At 34.4% G+C, this 18,998-nt stretch overlaps 1 protein-coding gene across 1 annotated transcript; it reads left to right on the top strand.

Moving 5' to 3' along the window:
* The first annotated feature begins 6,575 nt into the window (after nucleotides 1–6,575).
* On the top strand, nucleotides 6,576–18,736 carry LOC110799644 (QWRF motif-containing protein 2). Its single transcript, XM_022004928.2, has 6 exons — nucleotides 6,576–8,449; nucleotides 13,296–13,415; nucleotides 14,093–14,209; nucleotides 14,298–14,387; nucleotides 18,001–18,108; nucleotides 18,188–18,736. Exons 1-6 carry the CDS (start codon nucleotides 7,013–7,015, stop codon nucleotides 18,227–18,229), a joined length of 1,914 nt encoding a protein of 637 aa, XP_021860620.1. The 5' UTR covers nucleotides 6,576–7,012; the 3' UTR covers nucleotides 18,230–18,736.
* Nucleotides 18,737–18,998: the final 262 nt, after the last annotated feature.

Genomic DNA, 18,998 nt, shown 5'->3' on the forward strand with positions numbered 1-18,998 from the left:
CTACTCAATGAATATGTGCAAGATCAAAACAGATGTGCAAAAAACTACCCCAAAAAGCATTAGCAGCTATCCAGAAGAGCTTGTGGAACACCACTTCAACCTCCATTCCTACTACAATAACAAAATTTGTTAGGTACCCTAATATATGTGGACTCATTGGGTGTGGAAGATGATTTTGAAAGAAAACTCATGACACAAATCTTATAAAATTAGCAAAGTAAAGTAAAATAACATCTAAAATACAAGAACCATTCAGCAAAGGGGTTTTTATAGCCAACCATGACCAAGAACCACTTTTCAAACACAAAAACTAGCTGTCGGAACATCAGAATAGCTACATTTAAATTTGGGGCATTTGGTAAAATAAGTTTCCTACTAGGGGCATTTGGTGAAATAAGTTTCAGAATAGGGGCATTTGGGTGAATTGGAAACTTGGCTAACGGCGGACTAACGGCCCGTTATTAGTAAGGGTATGTTGGGTATTTGTACGAATTGTGAGGGGTATTTTATGAATTATTGAAACTTGATGGGCGTTTGGTGAATTATGGCAAAACTCGAGGGCATTTCATGAAATTTCCGAAAAGTCAATATTCAAGAAATGCACACAAGTTAGTGATGTCACATATAAATTCTACACTTTAGAGAAGGATAACTTAAAATTAGTTTAATAATTCTAAGGTGGTGTAGCCTTTTTAATGACATTTGCAAGGCAAGATTTACCCAATTAGATTTGATAATTAAGTTTAGTTGTTTAAGATGCAATGTCATATTCTTTTCTTTTCTCTCCCTTTCTACAAAGTATAATTCTTTAATTATCCTTGTTACCAAAGCATTTTCTTTGGTTTCTTTTAGACACGTTAGTTCTCTTTCTGCTTTTGTATTTCTCATGTATTTTTGTTTGTATGATTTCATGGTATAAATGTAAATAGGACTACACCCATATATCGGAGAACGTGATTTTCTTAGTTTGGAGAGAAGTGAAATTAAACAAAAAAACGTTCACTTTATAAACATTCGTTTTTCTTTGGACACTATCTAGTGTAATAAATAAATAAATAATAAATAATAAATAATAAATAATAAATTTCCTCCGTTCTTATTACTTGATATAATTGGATTTTCGATACTATTTACACAGACTCATTTGACTTTATTTTGTGATTTATACTTAAGAAAAAACATAATCGTGCGCGGTCTTATTAGATTCGTCACAATAAATATTTTTTTAATATCAACTTTTTATAATTTTTTCTTAACCAAAATTGAAGATTAATATGTATAAATCATGCATTGGCAAACGTGCCTAAATAATTGTGTCATTTAAAAAAAACAGATGAAGAAATAAATAATAAATAATATGACAATTGTACTCCGTAGTAGTAGTAATAATAATAATAATAATAATAATAATAATAATAATAACAATAGCATTGGTAATAGTAGTAGCAGCAACAGCAACAACGTACAACAACAACAACAACAATAAAATAAATAAATAAAAATGAACATTACAATATAATAAATAGTAAATTTAACATTATAATAATAAAAATAATAATAAAATAAGATCATTAAAGACGAAGATGAACGCAACACCGTTCTTTTAAACTGAACTGAATGGAGATGAACTGAACTGAATTGAACTAAACTGAACTAAACTAGACTGAACTGAATAGAATTGAACTGAACTGATCTGAACTGAACTGAATAGAGATAAACGCTGAATAAAACTGAAATTAAGACCAAAAGAACATGGCCATAATCATATAGGGGACAAAATAGGATATGAGCATACGTATTCAGTCTTTAACGATGGGAAAAATGTAAGCATATATATTCAATCTTTCATGAATTTGCAATATATCCTTTTGTTCGTTTAAAAACGAGTAGTCTTATACGAATTAGTCCCTCCATCTCTAAATGTATTTCCCGTTTTCTTTTAACGTGTTCCAAAATAACTTTTACATTTTTTTTTTCTTTCCTTTTCAATCTCCCCTTTTATTCCCATTATTCCCTCATCAAACATTTTAAATACTGTCCTAAATTTGTCAAAATATTTGTGCAAGAATACATTTTAAATACCGTAATTGTCCTAAATTTGTCAAAATATATGTGCAAGAAATTGTTATTATATTCCTTGAAATCATATTGTTTTTTGGGTGATTTTGGGTGAATATGTGTGTTTATAACCTCGTAATTTTATTGGTCGTTTATCAATAAATCTTGTAATTTTATTGGTAGTTTTAAGTTTGGATTGATTAATGAGCTGACACTTTTATCCTTAAATTCTATTGGCTCACAACCCTTACAGCTGTTTTGTTTTCTTGTGAAAAATGAATCAGAAAAGACAACCCCATAAAAGTACAATAACGATTCATAATCAGCTATTTAGGTGTATAGGTGTGAGTTTAGGAGAATATTGGATGGAAGAGATTCCTCTTTATACGTTGGCCAAAAATATATTTTTGAGCTGCATTGTAAATATATATTTGACAGTTGAGTTTAATGTATGGTTGGAAAAATTATGGAGAACAAATCAATACCTCAATACCTAGTATTTAAAAAGGAAAACCAACTCCGTTCTAAGGACACGTAAGCAACACCATTTTGAAGACACGTGGCGGACACATAATCATCATCACTTAGAAGATACGTGGCCAAGAATACATAATAAATTCTTCATTTAATACATAATAAGTCACCTCAACATTTCATCCTTCCCTTTCCAATTTTAGTTTAACCGTTTAGAACAATTTAATTAGAGGCATTGCCGTCAAAAAAATAAATAAATAAATAGAGACATTGATTAATACATTGGCAGTTATGGTGGATCAATTAAGAATGAGAAACGTTTCAGATGGTTATAATTCTCGGGTTAACGAATTGGACTATTTATTTAACCTACATGTTTACAATTTTTTATAGACCGTCATTCCTCCCTCCCTAACTTATTTTGCTAATTTTCTTCATTCTAACGAATTTTACTATTTTCCTATAGGTGGGTAGAATTTAAAATTATGTCATGAACTTCTAATTCATGCCCACCTCATTGTTTTTTGGACAAATATTTCTTCTAATGAGGTTGGTATTAGTTATGTTATCATTATATTCATTTTTTTAGCCCATTTAAATCTACAGTGCATCTAATTTGCATCCCGTTGCCTGACTTGCCTCAATCATCATCATATTTCAAGTTCTTTTACAAAAGACTTAAAAAAACGACAACATGGATGCATTTTTGTTTTGAAATCTGTATGATACTACTACTACACCCCTAACTCTGTAAGCATAATTTCGAGTTTTAAAAAAATGGTTTAGTCTTTGATATTTTCCAGAATTTTGACATATCACGTCTGGTTAGCTTGACCAACAACTCTTAATTCTTAGGCCATTTTCCTTTTTGGTAGTTTTCTTGATTGTGATGCAAAGGATAGGGTGCGAAACTTCATGAATCAAACATAGTTTTTTAATTCAACAAACAACAATCGTGAATTTCTTAGCATATTGAAGATTTGTGGATTTCTTTGGTTTAATCCAAATAATACATATGCTTAGCTTAGTTACGCCGTACTAGCATATTTCTCTTATTCTCATTTTTTTTAAAATCCTTTGGATAAAAGCTATACTCCTAAACTAAGAATGTATTTGTGGTCTTGTGGGAGCTCATAATTATATTCCACAAAAGTAATCTTTCCACCCAATATATCTTGAAAATTTTAGTTTGTCTACGTACTATCAAAATTATTAGTGAAAGTTTGTAGTGAATTATTATACATTTATACCTTTATCATTTTGGTATATCAATTTACCATTTTTTAATTAAGTTTCCTAAATTATAATCCGTGCGTAGAACGGGCCAAAAACTAGTTTTATCAATAAGCTAGCTAAGCGTAACGACGGTCTCATCACCTTTGATACCACGATCCTACGAGACATTTTTCACTCAAAAGTGGCTAATTAAGAAAGGTTTTAGTCTAAGGAGGATCATTAGTCTTAAGGCTGAGATTTTCCCCCCACCTTTTTCCTCATGAGAAAAATTTCTCCCCGTGGTTAACAATGCTCCAAGGCAAAGACCTAAAGATTTTATTCTAATTTATGATTCCTTTGGAGGAATAACACCAATATCTATACTAATATATTAAAAGGCGTTTTGAAGAACGTATACGTGTCACGTAGACCTCTCCTTATTACGCCACGTCACCACTAATTAGCATCATGATACGTCATTACAACCAAAAAACATCTAACAAGGATCGAACACCAAACCTCTTTGTTAAAAATTACACTTCTTACCATCTTAACCAACTACAACTTATGTAATATCTTTCCATATAAGCCTATATATTCCTTTTACAATAAACAATACATTGAATAAAAGTGAATGCAAAAAAAGGAATGATTACTTAATTCATAAATGTACAATTATTACTTTGAAGAAAAGGATCCGACTTTGTTTATATTTTTGGATGTGGGGTTTAATCGGGGAAGTTGTTGATCGGCCACTAATCTTATGTTACCACCGTAATTTGATAATGACACCATCTCTACGTGCACATGTTTAAAAAAAATCCGAATAAAAGTCAAATCCCGGGGCAACGCCCGGGTTACATACCAGTTATAAGTTTTAAAGAGTGATGTTAAGGGTTAATCATTCTTTTAGTGGAACCATTGATTTCTTGAGTTAAAATAGAGGGGAAAAGGGGAGATTTAGCGAGAGAAACTGATTTTTATTCTAACAAAAATTTTTGTGTGCCCCCGATCTACGGTATTTTACTGTACATCCAAATATGAAAGTGAACCAGACCAAAGATATAAGTGACCTTATTTGAGAACTAAAGTTACCTTACTCAAGGATAAATGTGACCCTAACCATCGAAAAGATGTGACTTCCTAACTAACTTTAAGATTATTTTAAAAATAGTGGGATCATGCCAATTTTCTAAAATGATCTTCATACATATTAGTCTAAATAATAAAAAGGCTAACTCAAAATCCATATTAAGTCTAATTAATACTCATAATTGTTTATTTTGCAAATACAGTAAGTCAAAAGTATTTTTTTTCTAACAAATAAACTAAGCCATAAAAGCCAGCAAACCAACCCAAAATTGTCATTTAATGATTTTTGAATAAGATGTTTCTATGCCTTGAAAATAAGGTAACTTATAACTACAATAAAGAGAACTTATAACATCAATAAGGGTAACTAAAAGAACAGAATAGGTGCGGATAACCTTCCTCTTTTAAGCCGCCACACAATATATTATCGTAGATTGGCCTTTATGAAAAATTTGTGTTATTCTAATTAGGTCTCATGCAAGACGGATTCGAAAGTTATTATTTCACCATTTTTTTATAAAATATTTAACGAAAATATTTATTCCCTTAAAGGTAATGCGTAATTAATAAATATTGAACGTACTCATTTAATTACCTAATATGCAATCTCCGCCCTACTATAGTATTATATATTTTATATGTTTAATATGATAATTTGACCGAAATATTCATATGCTTGATAAGTTAATTTGACAAAAATATTGAGTAAAAATATTTTCTATTATTGATATAACGATTTGACAAAAATATTACCAAAATTGTATAATTAATATTGTCATATTTTATAATCATATATTTTTTCCATACATAAACAATTTATAGAAAAGGAGAGAAAATAATAGATTAAAAATAGATACGTATTTTTAGGAAAGAGATTTTTTGCTGAAATTTTTTAGGAAGGGACATACGTTATTCCTAGTGTCTTTTTTAATATAATGTACTCCGTAATACTCTGTAGATAAGATATCTAAAATTGTTGTGATTATTCATATCTACGCACAAATGTTAACCAATGTCTTTTTTTGTGTTAGCACCCGGTTCACCCTTAGGGCTAATTCGGATTCGGGGCGAGTTCTGGGTGGATAGGTTCTATTCCCCTCCCAATTGTAGTTGCAGGGGATCGAACACGAGTCCTCCCTACCAAGTTCAGCCCCAATCACCACTGAACCAACAGACAATTGGTTACAAAGGTTAACCAATGTGAGTAAGTTGTAATCCGGTACCCCTTTGGGGTTATACTTACATGGGCCAATATGTTTTCCTAAACTCGTCCATCCAAGTTACTTCGTACTTCGTATATTTTTATCAATTCACATATATTTGAGCTGATTATGCTACAATACAACGCAACCATCAAACCTACAGTTGATTGAAATCTACCATAGTTTAAAATGTTATACAATGGTTAGTCAAGAGATTAATATTTTTTGTAAAGATAGTTGTTCAGCTAGTTCAAAAACATTTTAAACTTACAAACAACAAAAACCCAACATTTTTTCTTTGAAGATACATTATTGTACTCAAACTCTCAAACAATGTACAAATGTATAAACGTATACATGGATCCACCACACAAAAGCATTGGTAGTCCTTTTCAACAATAAACCCATGAAAACAAAAACAAACCAAAACTTTATACTTAATAATAATAATAATACTCAAAACCTTTGAATCTTCCTACCAAAATCATCACCATCTTCATCTTAACTTCTTAAAAACAAACAAAACTATCATTAACGTAACGTCCCTCCTAAGATTTCACAAAACCCCAAACTCTAAAATAACTTCAATCCACTGTTCTACCTTTTTTTATGTCATTCTTCTTTGCCCCATTTTCTCTCTCATCCTCTTCACCGACCCCACTCTTCACTACTCTACTCTTCCCCTTTTTTCTTCCTGTTCTTCCAATTTTATCTCCGGAAATCAACTCAACAACTGTCAAATTTTTCTGGGTTTATCCTCAATTTAAGATTACATCACTGTTTTTGCTAATTTCCTTCATTTTTTTTTTCTGGAGAAAAGCGGATTTTTGTGTTGGAAATGCTAAATCTGCTTGATTTTTCTTTTGGGTATCTCGAATTTTCTTGGGATTTCAACATTGTTTTGCAGATTTTGTGGTTTCGGCGCTCCAATTTCACAATGTGAGCTGGGGTTTTTGTTTTGTTTTGGTTTAATGATAATGGTGGCTGCCATTTCTGAATTTGGTGCTCATAGAAACGTAGCGAGTTCACGGCCGCCATTATTGCCGTCGGAGAGAGAAAATGGCGTTCAACAACAGCAACAGCAACAACCCAGAAGACTTAGACCTAGAGAAGTTCCTTCTAGGTACATGTCAATTTCTTCTTCTTCTTCTTCTGCAAATAGTAGCACAAATACTAGTACGACAACTACTAATTCAACTTCGAGTTCATCTACATCCTCATCAATTTCTAGAAGATTCCCTTCTCCTGTAGTAGCTAGAAACAATAGGAGTCCATCGACTCCGAAGCGGTCGCAATCAGCAGACCGAAGGCGATCTGGGACCCTTAAACCTACACCTGTTGCCAATGCTGGTGAAATTTCAGCTGCCACTAAGCTTCTTGTGACTTCGACTAGGAGTTTATCTGTCTCTTTCCAAGGGGAATCATTTTCGCTTCCAATTAGTAAGACTAAGGCTGTAAATCAGGGTAATGTTAATAGTATTAGTGCTAGGAAGGCCACACCTGAAAGGAGGAGAGGTACTCCTTTGAGAGGGAAGGTTGATGGAGGAGGAGATCAGGTTGATAACTCAAACTCGAATTCGAAGCCTGGTGATCAGCAACGATGGCCTGCTCGAACAAGGCAATTGAATATGCTTTCAAGGAGTTTAGAATGTTCTAACCATGAGAGTGAAGAGTTTCTTGGATCTAGTGTTGTGGCTAGGGCTTTGAAGGATTCATTTCTTGATGAGAGTAGGAGGGCATCATTTGATGGTATATTGAATCTTGACTCGAGCAATGGGGATGTTTTAAATGGAATTAGGGGTGCTATGGATGAGAATTCGGTGAATGATTCTTCGGTTCCGTCTGATCTTACTGCTTCTGATACTGACAGCGTTTCTTCTGGTAGTACTTCTGGAGCTCAAGATGTTAATGGTGGGTCTCATGGGCGTAATGTTCCTCGTGGTATTGTGGTCTCGGCAAGGTTCTGGCAGGAGACTAATATGCGGTTAAGGCGACTACAGGATCCTGGATTAGGGTTGTCATCAAGTCCTACATCAAAGTTTGCTGGCCCTCCGAAATTAAGCCAGTCAAGAAAGTTCAGTGATGGGCCTATGTTGTCTCCCAGGGCAATGTCATCACCTATTCGGGGAGCTGTTAGGGCAGCCTCACCTAGCAAGCTAATGAACACACCAGTGTCTTCACCAATGAGAGGACTTAGTCCATCTCGGGTGAGAAGTAGTATTGGTAGTAGTCCGTGGGATTCACCATCTGTTCTAAGCTTTGCTGTTGATGTCCGAAGAGGAAAGGTTGGAGAGAATCGTATTGTTGATGCCCACCAGTTGAGACTTCTTTATAATAGACACTTGCAATGGCGGTTTGTAAATGCTAGAGCAGATGCTGCCTTGTCAGTGCAAAGACGAAATGCCGAGGTACACACCCATTATTTGTGCATAATCTTTTGATATCTTTATAGTTTTCCTGATGTCACTCTTATTTAAGTAACATACTTATGATTAACAGATTTAAGTGATAAGAAATTGTTTCTGGATACTGTTCCTAGTTACTGCAAATCTACATTTCCGCTGTAAATGACATTCCTTTCTCGTCACTGAAAAGGGCATAATTATCCTTTCAATAGAGCTTATTGACATGAGGTGGGATTTTATAAAGGTAGAACTGGTAGTCGCATAGCCTAGTCCGAAGGCCTAACCAGCAGTCTTCGCGTCAAGCAAGACCACCCTTATCCCATTGCTTTCTCCATTCTGTCTTGTTTTCTTTTTCTATAAAGATACAGGCATAATGGAAAGTAAAATGTTACTTTTTTAAAGAATCGACAACGATATGCTGTAAACATTGCACAGATTGGTAAAGATAGGCTTCTTATACGTTCTTTTATTTTTCTTCCTCTTTCCGCATTCTCTTGTTTCCACCATTGTGCGTATGGTTTTCCGGTATTCGTTCTTTGATAATCATTTGGACCGCATAGGGGATGGCTGGAAATAGCGGTGGTAGAAGTTTTACTTTTGTCCATTTTCCCGTAGTCAGTTTAAGTCTTCAGGAACAAATATAGCAAGGTTTTTCTAGATTTGTTATGGACAACATTATCCCAAATATTCAGTGGTGGTATCTTTAATTTGACTTGATAGATATGGGCTGGGCCTGGGGGAATCATATTCCCAAAATCATAATGTTCTGTTATCATTTGTGGCGAGTCTGTAAATTTTAATACTTATGTGACTATAATAGTCGGGTATGCTTTTGCTAGAGTTGTTGTTTCAAATAGGGGATGTCCCATTGATCTCGTGCTTAGCAAACATCATCTGCTTTGAAGTAGAAGCCTCAATTTTTGCTCCGTATTCCGTCCGTAATTAAGAATTTCAAGATGTTCTGAATGCTAGAGTAAATGCCATATATACATGTTTGAGAATTGAAGCTTAGTGCTTTCTTTGTTTTCAACAACAGATGCATCATTTTGACTTTCTATACTATTTATTACTAACTTTGACCCTCAATATCTTTAATTACATATGAAGAAAAATTATAAACATTAGATAGTTTGATAATATTTATTGAGATTAACATTAACAATTAAAAACACAAATTTGTCTTTACATATTAGTAATAAATATGGTCAAAGTTAGTAAATGAACAATGTGAAAAGTCAAAATTATGCCTCTATTGTGAATCGGAGGAAGTAAATGTGAAAAGAATTATACAAGAGTAGAACATTTGCTTGTGAGAATACAGTTTCAATTTGTTTTGCATTGTTAGGTACTTAGGTGGAGCAGACTCTTTTCTATCATTGGAGTGTGCTCTACTCTGTCCAGATGTTGTTTTCCTGTTTTGTTTTTGCCGGATACGAGGGAAGCTGGTATGCAATCAAGAAATGACCTTTCCTTCTGTAGTTATTAAATATATGATATTTCTCATGGATACTACGGTACCGGATCTGAGGGGTTACTAATGTGCTAGTGCGCAATCTAGGAGTGACATTTCCTTCTGTAGTTATTAAGTACGTGATATGTGTCATATGTCTCACGGATAAGCAAGTTACTTCAAAGTATGCAATACGTTCATCGTCTTCATCTATTTACTTATGGACAATATCCTCAAAACAGGTACTAGTTTTAGAAATAATGCATCACAAGCCCCAAAAAAGCCAACCTCTGAGTTTTTTCAGCCGCTAGGTAGGTTAGGCATACAAAAGGAGTTCACAATTCAAAACTTGACATGTTTTACTTTGTCTTCTTTATTCTGTAAATGGGCTTGTGATAAATAGATTGGGTAACTATGTTAGTCCAAACTTCCTGCTATAAACCTCTGCGGTATTGAGAAATTATGTTGGTTAGACTTCTATGTGGTGGTTTGGTAGGTGTTGATTAGCTGCAAAGTTCATCCCATTTATTTATCAATTTCATTTATGTGTTATGCTGAATGACTATATATTGTCATGAATTCATTATCTTCATTAAACCACTACAGTATTATGCTCAAAGTCTCAAACATGCTATTATCTCTATCGGAGATCTCAATTATTAATTGGGTTGCAGGTCTTGAACTCCTGTTACTATGTGCCTCCTTTCCTTTCCTACAATCATGGGGTTTGAACTCCCTAGTAAGGTCATGAGTCTCGCGACTCATGAGTACCCAAGAGTTATGTATCAGATTGTGTATTTTTGTGTAAGTTGTGAACTTAGTTTTAAAACGCGCGCTTAGGCTCAAGGTGCAAGTCCTGGCGCATAGACATGACAGAATCATGCACCCTACGAAAGGCGCGCGCCTTATGCGCCTTTTCCCAGGCTCAAGGCGCGGCGCCGTATCGTATAAGGGCATAAGGCTCCAATTGTTAGCAAATAATAATTCTTTTTTAAAACAAGGCCAAAACCACTTGACTGTAATGACTCTCTAGCAGTTAGAATTTACTATATTGAAAAGAGGAGAGAGAAAACCCTGTTTCTTCATTTTTTTCCTTTGTCTTTTTGAGCAATAGGTCATGCAAGTTCTTCATTTTTCTTTTTTGAAGTAACTGTTTTATGCAAGGTGTGACACTTCTTTTGATAATCTAAATAAATATCTAGTAACTAAAAGATTACATGAACCTCCCTTAGTCCCATTCTGTTTTGGGTTTTTTTCTTCTTAGAGAAGGCTTTTAATTTTACTATAATTACTATTTTACCCTTTTGTTGACATGTAATACTATTTTGATTTTGATTTTTTATTAGAAAATAAATAGCACAAAAATAAAATAAAAAATTTGTGCGCCTTGCGTACGAAAGGCATGTGCCTTCGTCTTGTGCCTTGCGTCTAGGTTCCAACGACTTTTGCGCCTTGATGTGCCTCGCGCCTTCTATAAGTAAGGTTGTGAGTCCTTTGCCTACTATAGTGTGGCATGCCTAATGAAGAATTTGAGTACTACTCCCAAAGAATGAGAATACGACTGCTGTAAAATCTCACATATATGAACTGGAAATCCTAAATGTTGGTAGTCCAGGAATTCGTCTGATGCAGAATAATTTACATAGCTCACAACTTTGGTGTCTACTGTTATCTTTCTAGAAAATCATTCCTTCTCTTTTTGTCATAATACCTATAGAGTTTTAGCAACAAAAAGATGCAGTGATATTTACTATTTTTTTATAGAAATATTCTAGTCCCTAAAGAGATGTCTTCTCTAATACATTAGTCCAACCAACTAGCACTGAATGCCTGTTTTCAGTAGGATAGATTTGAAAAGGACACTTCCCAATAAAAGATCTCCTTATGTCAATTATTTAAAATCTTGTGCTAGCTAAATTATAGCTAGTTTGTTTGAATCTTAACTGAACCTTTTTCCTCTTTCTCAGCTGTTGCCTGTTATCCCAGAACAAGCTAGAATAACTGAATTATTTAGTTGGTGCATTAATGCTGTCTCACAGTGATAAAGATCAAAACTTTGAAGATCATCTAGACTTCATTTCTGAAATCCTGTAACTGATATTAGGCATGTTCTTAAAGAAAAAGGTCGTACGGTTTTGGGAAAGGTCCAAATGTACGCAACCTTACATTTATTTTCATAAGATGCTGTTTCCAGGGATCGAACTCCTGACCTAGCAGATAGCATGTAGACATCTTGACACGAAGGCAACGTGCTTAAATATTGCAAAATCTGATCAAGTTTCAAACAAGCGTGAAAAAGAATGTCCACATTTGAAGTTTTTAGTGACAGGGCATTTGAGCTACTTTAGTCAAGTAACCAAGTTATATTTTTCATAGGGCTTTGCTGACAGGGCATCTGTACCAATTGGCAATTTTCTATAAGATATTCTAAGGTGATAAGTTTATTGCTTGTCTGGCACTCCTTCCATGCCCATATAAACACCCCTTCACATGGAACATTTACTAGAAACACAAAACAATGTAAATAAAGGAAAAGAATGTCAAGTGGTGTGAGTTTCCTTTTCGATATGTTTTGTGGAAATCTAGTCCAATAACAGCCGTTTCGGTAGGTGGTAATAATAGGTGGTAATGAGAATGAATTTGTATGTGCATATGTAAGGAAAGTCCTATTCCATTGCCCGTAGTAATGGTAGTTCACTCCAAAGTATCATTTTCTCTTCATATAATCATTGCCATCCAATACCACTTCGAGAGGTGGTATATGTTTGGCAAAGGAAATAATGAGAAAAACACAAGTTTGGGATGAGATTCCATTACTATGACCATAGGCATGATACCTTCCTCTTAAAATTACACTTAAATCCATTTCTATTACCGTCATTTATTATCCTCTACCAAATGGGCTGTAAGTGTAATATGTTTCGAAGCTAGGAAGTTTGATTAAACTGGTGTGCAACTGTTTACCCCTAAAAGAGTAGAAGGCACTAAGTCCTTACATATGATGACCATGCTAAAGTTCATATACTCATGATTAAGCTTTGCTGTATTTCATTGTATATGTCGTTAGATTTTGCAATGATTGGTAACTGATTCGAGTTTTTACTTCATTACTTTTATATGTTTTGAAATAAATGATAATATCTTCGTTTCTAACATAGATGTGTGCAAAGGGGTTGATTACTTGATCTGAGCTGTGAAGAACTACATCTATACGGCTTCACAGATTATATTGATAAATTTTATTTGCTGCTCAGCTTTTTTCGAAATTTTCTAGTATGTCATATAGTTTTGAAGTTTTGCTTCGAATTTGTAGAACCTTTCTCGGTACATATGATTTGGTAATATTTGTATGTTAAAGGTTTGAGTATATCTGTTATAAGATATATTTGGATTTTGCAGAAGAATTTGTGGAATGCGTGGATAACAATAACTGCTTTACGGGACTCAGTCAGACATAAAAGAACACAAGTACAGCTGCTTAGGCAAAAACTGAAGCTGAGTTCCATCCTTCGAGGACAAGTAAGTATCAAATCCTTGACCTTGTGGTTGTCATGTTTTGTGGATTTGTTTTTCTTCTTCATCCTGTTTTCATTCCCATTATTATTTTCTTTGTTTTTTTTATTGTGCTATTTTATCCTAACATTTTTTTTCATACGCTGATTTGAGATTCATGTTATTCTTTCTCATGGAAATACGTGTTTAGGATCCCAACTTCTTAGGCAGCTTGAGAATTGAGTGACAGACTGTAATTTTTATCTCCACTATTGGAGGATTTTCGTGATTTACTGAACTTACTGATGGAAATTTGGGAAACTATTCTGAGAAATTAAGTATTGTATCAAATTTAAATTGAGAAACAGGCACCACATAAGAAAACTGGCATAGGAACAGTATAGGATTTCTGAAAGTCCATCCTTTACAAAACAATATTCACTTATTTATGTATGGACCTCATCACAAAAAGGTGAGAATGTTAGTTAAATTCACATATAATGCAATTGCGTAACATATTAATGTATGCTTGTAAGAAGCAACTTCTACCTATTCTACATTTTTAAAAAGCCGCTTCTGTAATACCGCAGCTTCTTTTTGTTTGAACATTTAATAAGTTTCTACTTCTACTTAATGTTCATATGGCCATGTTTTTGGTCAGTGGATGAGTAAGTAACTGATTACCTACATTGTTTCATTTGTAGATGGCGTATTTGGAAGATTGGTCCCTTCTGGATAAAGACCACTATAGTTCTTTGCAAGGAGCTATTGAGGCATTAAAGGCTAGCACCCTCCGTCTTCCAGTAGTTGGTGGAGTAACTGTATGTTGCACATTCAATTTATATACAAGACCAGAAAGGATGGGTACTCAGGATACTGTAATGACTGTTTGTTTATTGTTATTAATAGGCTGATGTTCAGAGTGTGAAGGAAGCTGTTGGTTCAGCTATTGATGTAATGCAGTCAATGGCTTCTTCAACGTGCTCTCTTTTGACTAAGGTAAGTCTCTGCTTATCATATGTTCCACTTGCTACCATTTGTTAGCCTTGGAGAAATCTAATAGGCGTGAAACTGTAGAAGGGACATTTTAAGGGACTAGGTTGGCTATCATGCTCTGATTATAAGCTTTCATGTGTGAGGTTTGTCCTCAGGTAAACTTCCCATGTAAGTTATCACAAGACAGTAAATAAAGAACCCGTAAGAATGGGGGTGGGCGTTTAAAGATAAAATACAATCTACAATATAGACATGCTGGCCGCAAATACATAGAATTCAATTTATCCATTAATTTTGTTGTTTTTGCTATTATCGTCTCCTCGTTCCACTCATTCACTAATAAGCAGAAACTAAAGACTCGAGGCCTTCCCCCCCCCCCCCCCCCCCCCCCCCTGAAAAAAGCAAGTTTCAGGAAAATCAATTCAGACTATGGCCAACAAGTTAAGATATGTTCTAAATCAGTTCAGTTGAGTTCATATAAAGAGCTTTCAGGGGAAAATCAAATCCTTGTGTGGAAAGAAACCTTAAAGTTAAAAATTCAGCATGTTTGTTGTAGTTGATTTCGATGAGGTGATCTGGAAGCAGATAGAGATGAATTTAGAAAGGTAACCCACGTGGAAGGCTAAGTCTCAACAATGAAGTTAGTCTTTTATTTTGAAGCATGCCATTTGACAGATGAAGTTAAGACTCATAATCTACAAACTGTGTATCTTTTCTGTCAATAAATTAGTATTTGTTTCAGAAAGTGAATAAGAGTGTGTTGGATTTATTCTTGTGAATATATAGGCTTGGCTTAATGAAAAGGCTGTTTCAGGGAAGAATTAAGAATTCCTTACGTCTTATTTTGTTCTATGAGAGCATTAGCGGAATAAGGATCAAATTGGTACTTAGGTGTGATTATGGTCCATATTGACTACTGCTACAAACTATCAACTGAGAAAATTTTAGAACTCAAAGATCTATAAAAAGATCACACTCTTCAGAAAATTACGCAGCTCAATTCATCAATTACAACGACTGGAATGTCTCTAAAGTAGGCATAATATATAAGATCTCAGGAAATAGGTCCCTTTTTATTGTCGCCTCTCCAAATATCTCTCTAGTTGCTAATGAGTTCATGGCCAAAATAATAATTATCTTTCATTTTCAGCTAACCCCCTCCTTTCGTTGATGACAAGAGTAAGGCAATAGGCACTACCTTATGAAGCTTGTTTCTTTTTCTGATTCAGGGCGAGAAAGGGCAGACTTAATTGTCTGTATTTATTTAACGGATTTTTCATGAAATGCCCCTGAGGTTTGCTTTAATGCACCAAATACCCCTAAACTTTCCAGAATGCACCAAATACCCCCGAGGTTTTAAACAATAACACAGAATGCCCTTAATGAGTATTTTCCGTCTATTCCGTTAACTTTTCCGTTAACATTAAATTATTATTTTTTTCCCTTTTTTTTCCTTTATCTTTATCTTTCTCTTTCTCTGTCACTTTCTCTTTCTCTTTTCTTTCTCAAACTTCATTGTTAATCCCCACCTCAATCAAAATAAATAATTGCCAGCATTCTCAATCAAATAATTGATTCATGAATACCCTAATTTCAGCACCAAAGACAACAAATTTCACAATTAAAAGTAACACCCAAAAAAATGAAAACAAATGAACTAAATGTTCCAAATATAAACCTTGCGAGCATAAAGATCAGTGAGAATGGCGCCCCAGCCGCCATTACTGAAACTGTATTGAACAATTGATGACGCAAAGAGCACGAACCGCATAACTTGCTTAACTGAAAAAAGATTGAGATGAGGAGTAAACGGCCAAAGACAAGCTGTTCCAACATTCCATGTTGAAATAGTGAGATCAATTGCTAAATTGCTCCATGGTGATCTAAAAAACCTCCGACTAACATGCAAGCGATGGCGGCGCTCCACCGCCATTTCAACAATCTTGCCCCTTCCTATAAACAATCCACCTTTCTTCCATCTTCGAAAACCCAGATTAATGAAAACCCCAAAAATATCAAATGGGGGTAATTGCAAAAAAAAAAAAAAAAATCAATTCTTCCAAACAAAATATTTGTAAAAAAATCAATTTGAAAACCCAGATTAATGAAGTGTCGTTGATGTTGCTGTTATTCGGTAATAAAACGGATTGCAAATCCACCATTGTTGTAGCTTGAGGAGAGAGAAAATGGTGATTTTTTTTAGGAGGGATGAAAGAATTGAAGGAAAGTGACGGTGAGGAGAGAGAAAGGACCGACCAAGGGCAAGTTAATGAAATAGGGTTTTAGTTAGGGATGATGATGGTGGAAGAAGAAGAAAAAGAACAAGATGATAATTGATGGCGTGAAGGAAAAAGAAGAGCCCAGAAATTGCGTGAAGGAAGAAGATCCCAGGGAAAAAAATTGGGTTTTTTTCATATTAAATAACAGTAGTTAATTAAATTTTTGGATTTAATTAATATAATTAAAGGTTAGTATTATAATTAGTAGAGAAATTGGTTGAGTAAGGGCAAAAAAGTAATTTCATGCTAACGGAGACTTAACGGAATAGACGGAAAATACTCATTAGGGGCATTTTGTGTTATTGTTTTAAACCTCAGGGGTATTTGGTGCATTCTGGAAAGTTTAGGGGTATTTGGTGCATTAAAGCAAACCTCAGGGGCATTTCATGAAAAATCCGTTTATTTAATTTAGCATAGTACTATCTCCGTTCCTTAAAGTTCTTTACGCTTACTATTTGCAAGAACTCCAATGCAATATCTGAAAATACATACCGAGAGCAATCTAACATGATGTATATAATAGTGAGAATTTACGGTCAAAGTTTTCATACTTTGGACATATATTCTAAGGCGTAAAAAACTCAGGAACGGAGGTAGTAAATATTAAAAATTGAACATATAGCTCCGAGTTAATGTTGCTTGGCGGTGAGTAACGTTTTTGAATAAGGTTATGAATTCAATTTGTTAGTGCAAATCACTGAGTTGAGATTATTTACTGCAAATGAGTGATAGTTGGGATTTTTTGGTGCTGATTTTTGGTAGTTTTTTGATTAATTTTTATCCTTAATGACTATAAGTCAAATAAAACCTTATATGATTGAAGTGGATGATGTTTTAGCTCAATAGTAATAATTTTCAGCTAAACAGTGGTGAAAGGTTAGTGTTTTAGAGTTCTTTAGTATCAACAATTAATGTATTATCGGAATTGTCCTATCACCAAATAGCTCGTGTTTTCCTGCCTGAAGACTTTGCGTGTCATGATAACCTAGTCAGGTTTACAATTTGCTGATCAGGTTATGCTGATGATAAAAAAAAATGACTCAAATTATCTTGAGGCTGTTGAGCAGATTACCAATTCTACCTGAAAGAGTTTCCATTTGTAGTTGTCATCTTGATTGGATTAGTGTATTGTGAGCGCTGGGTAGATATTGGAGCAAAACTTTGATTAATGAATTTAACCGAGTGACATGAGGGTTAAACATTTAAGTTGAAAAGCCAAATAAACAGATAAATGGCCCGCCCATAGCTTTTGAGGGGTGTGAGAAATTTTGACGCCCTAACCTTGTTCTTTTGCCTCCTATTTGAACGAACTAATGATGTGGGGTTGATTTGTGCAGGTGGAGGAAGTGAATTCCTTGGTGGCTGAACTAGCAAACGTTGCTACAAAGGAAAGGATCTTACTGGAAAGATGCAAAGAAGTGTTGTCCATGTTAGCCGCCATGCAGGTAAGATCTTTAACTTCTGCACAACCTATGAAGTTATTATCTGACAATCTCCTGAAATAAATCTACTGTTGGGATGCAGGTTAAAGATTGTAGCTTGAGGACGCATACATTGCAAGCTTAACCATTCACAATCAGCTTGACAGGACGTCTGTAGAATTAATCTCGAATTGACAGTTGATTTATAAAAAAAAGAAAAAAAACAAACGCTAACACACACACACGGACAGCTTTTCTGATGGTAGTCAGAAGCAGCAACTGGAGATAATAAGAAGTGACGGATGACTTTAGATTGGCTCTTCGTGATTGGCATATGTTTTTTGATCTGCTAAGTTGTGTTTCATGTCTTTTAGAAGCGGTAGCGACTAGCGATATCTTCCTCGATGTAATCAGTTGTATCCACGTTGCTTTCCTATCTTTTACATTTGTGATTTGTGTATGGTGCATAATCATGTAAATAGTGTAATTTCTGAGTCACTCGAGTAGTTCTTAGTTTTTGTATCTATGCCATTGCCTGTTAAATTTCATGCCGAAAGCTCTGCCTTGAAATTCAGGAACACAAATGTATGAACACTTATCCTCTCATATCCGACTCTTTTGAGGCAAGGTAGCGTTGTAGTTTTTGCTTGGAGTGAGATGTTTTATTAGAGTTGTTAAGATAATACTCCATCCGCCTTTTTTCTTTTTCTTTTTTCTTTAAAAAAAATTAACAAGAATATTCTCCATTCTATAAAAGGAGCTCTTCACTTCATTTTTTTACTTTTTTGGTGTACCTCTATAGAATAGTTTTTTTTTTAATTAAAATTAATTCATTAATAAAACGTCATACGACATCTACAAAAGAAATCGGAATCTATCAAATACATAACAAATCGAATCAAATAAAACTCGTT

This window comes from Spinacia oleracea, chromosome 2 (genome assembly GCF_020520425.1).
Source record: "Spinacia oleracea cultivar Varoflay chromosome 2, BTI_SOV_V1, whole genome shotgun sequence".
Classification (NCBI taxonomy): Eukaryota; Viridiplantae; Streptophyta; class Magnoliopsida; order Caryophyllales; family Amaranthaceae; genus Spinacia; species Spinacia oleracea.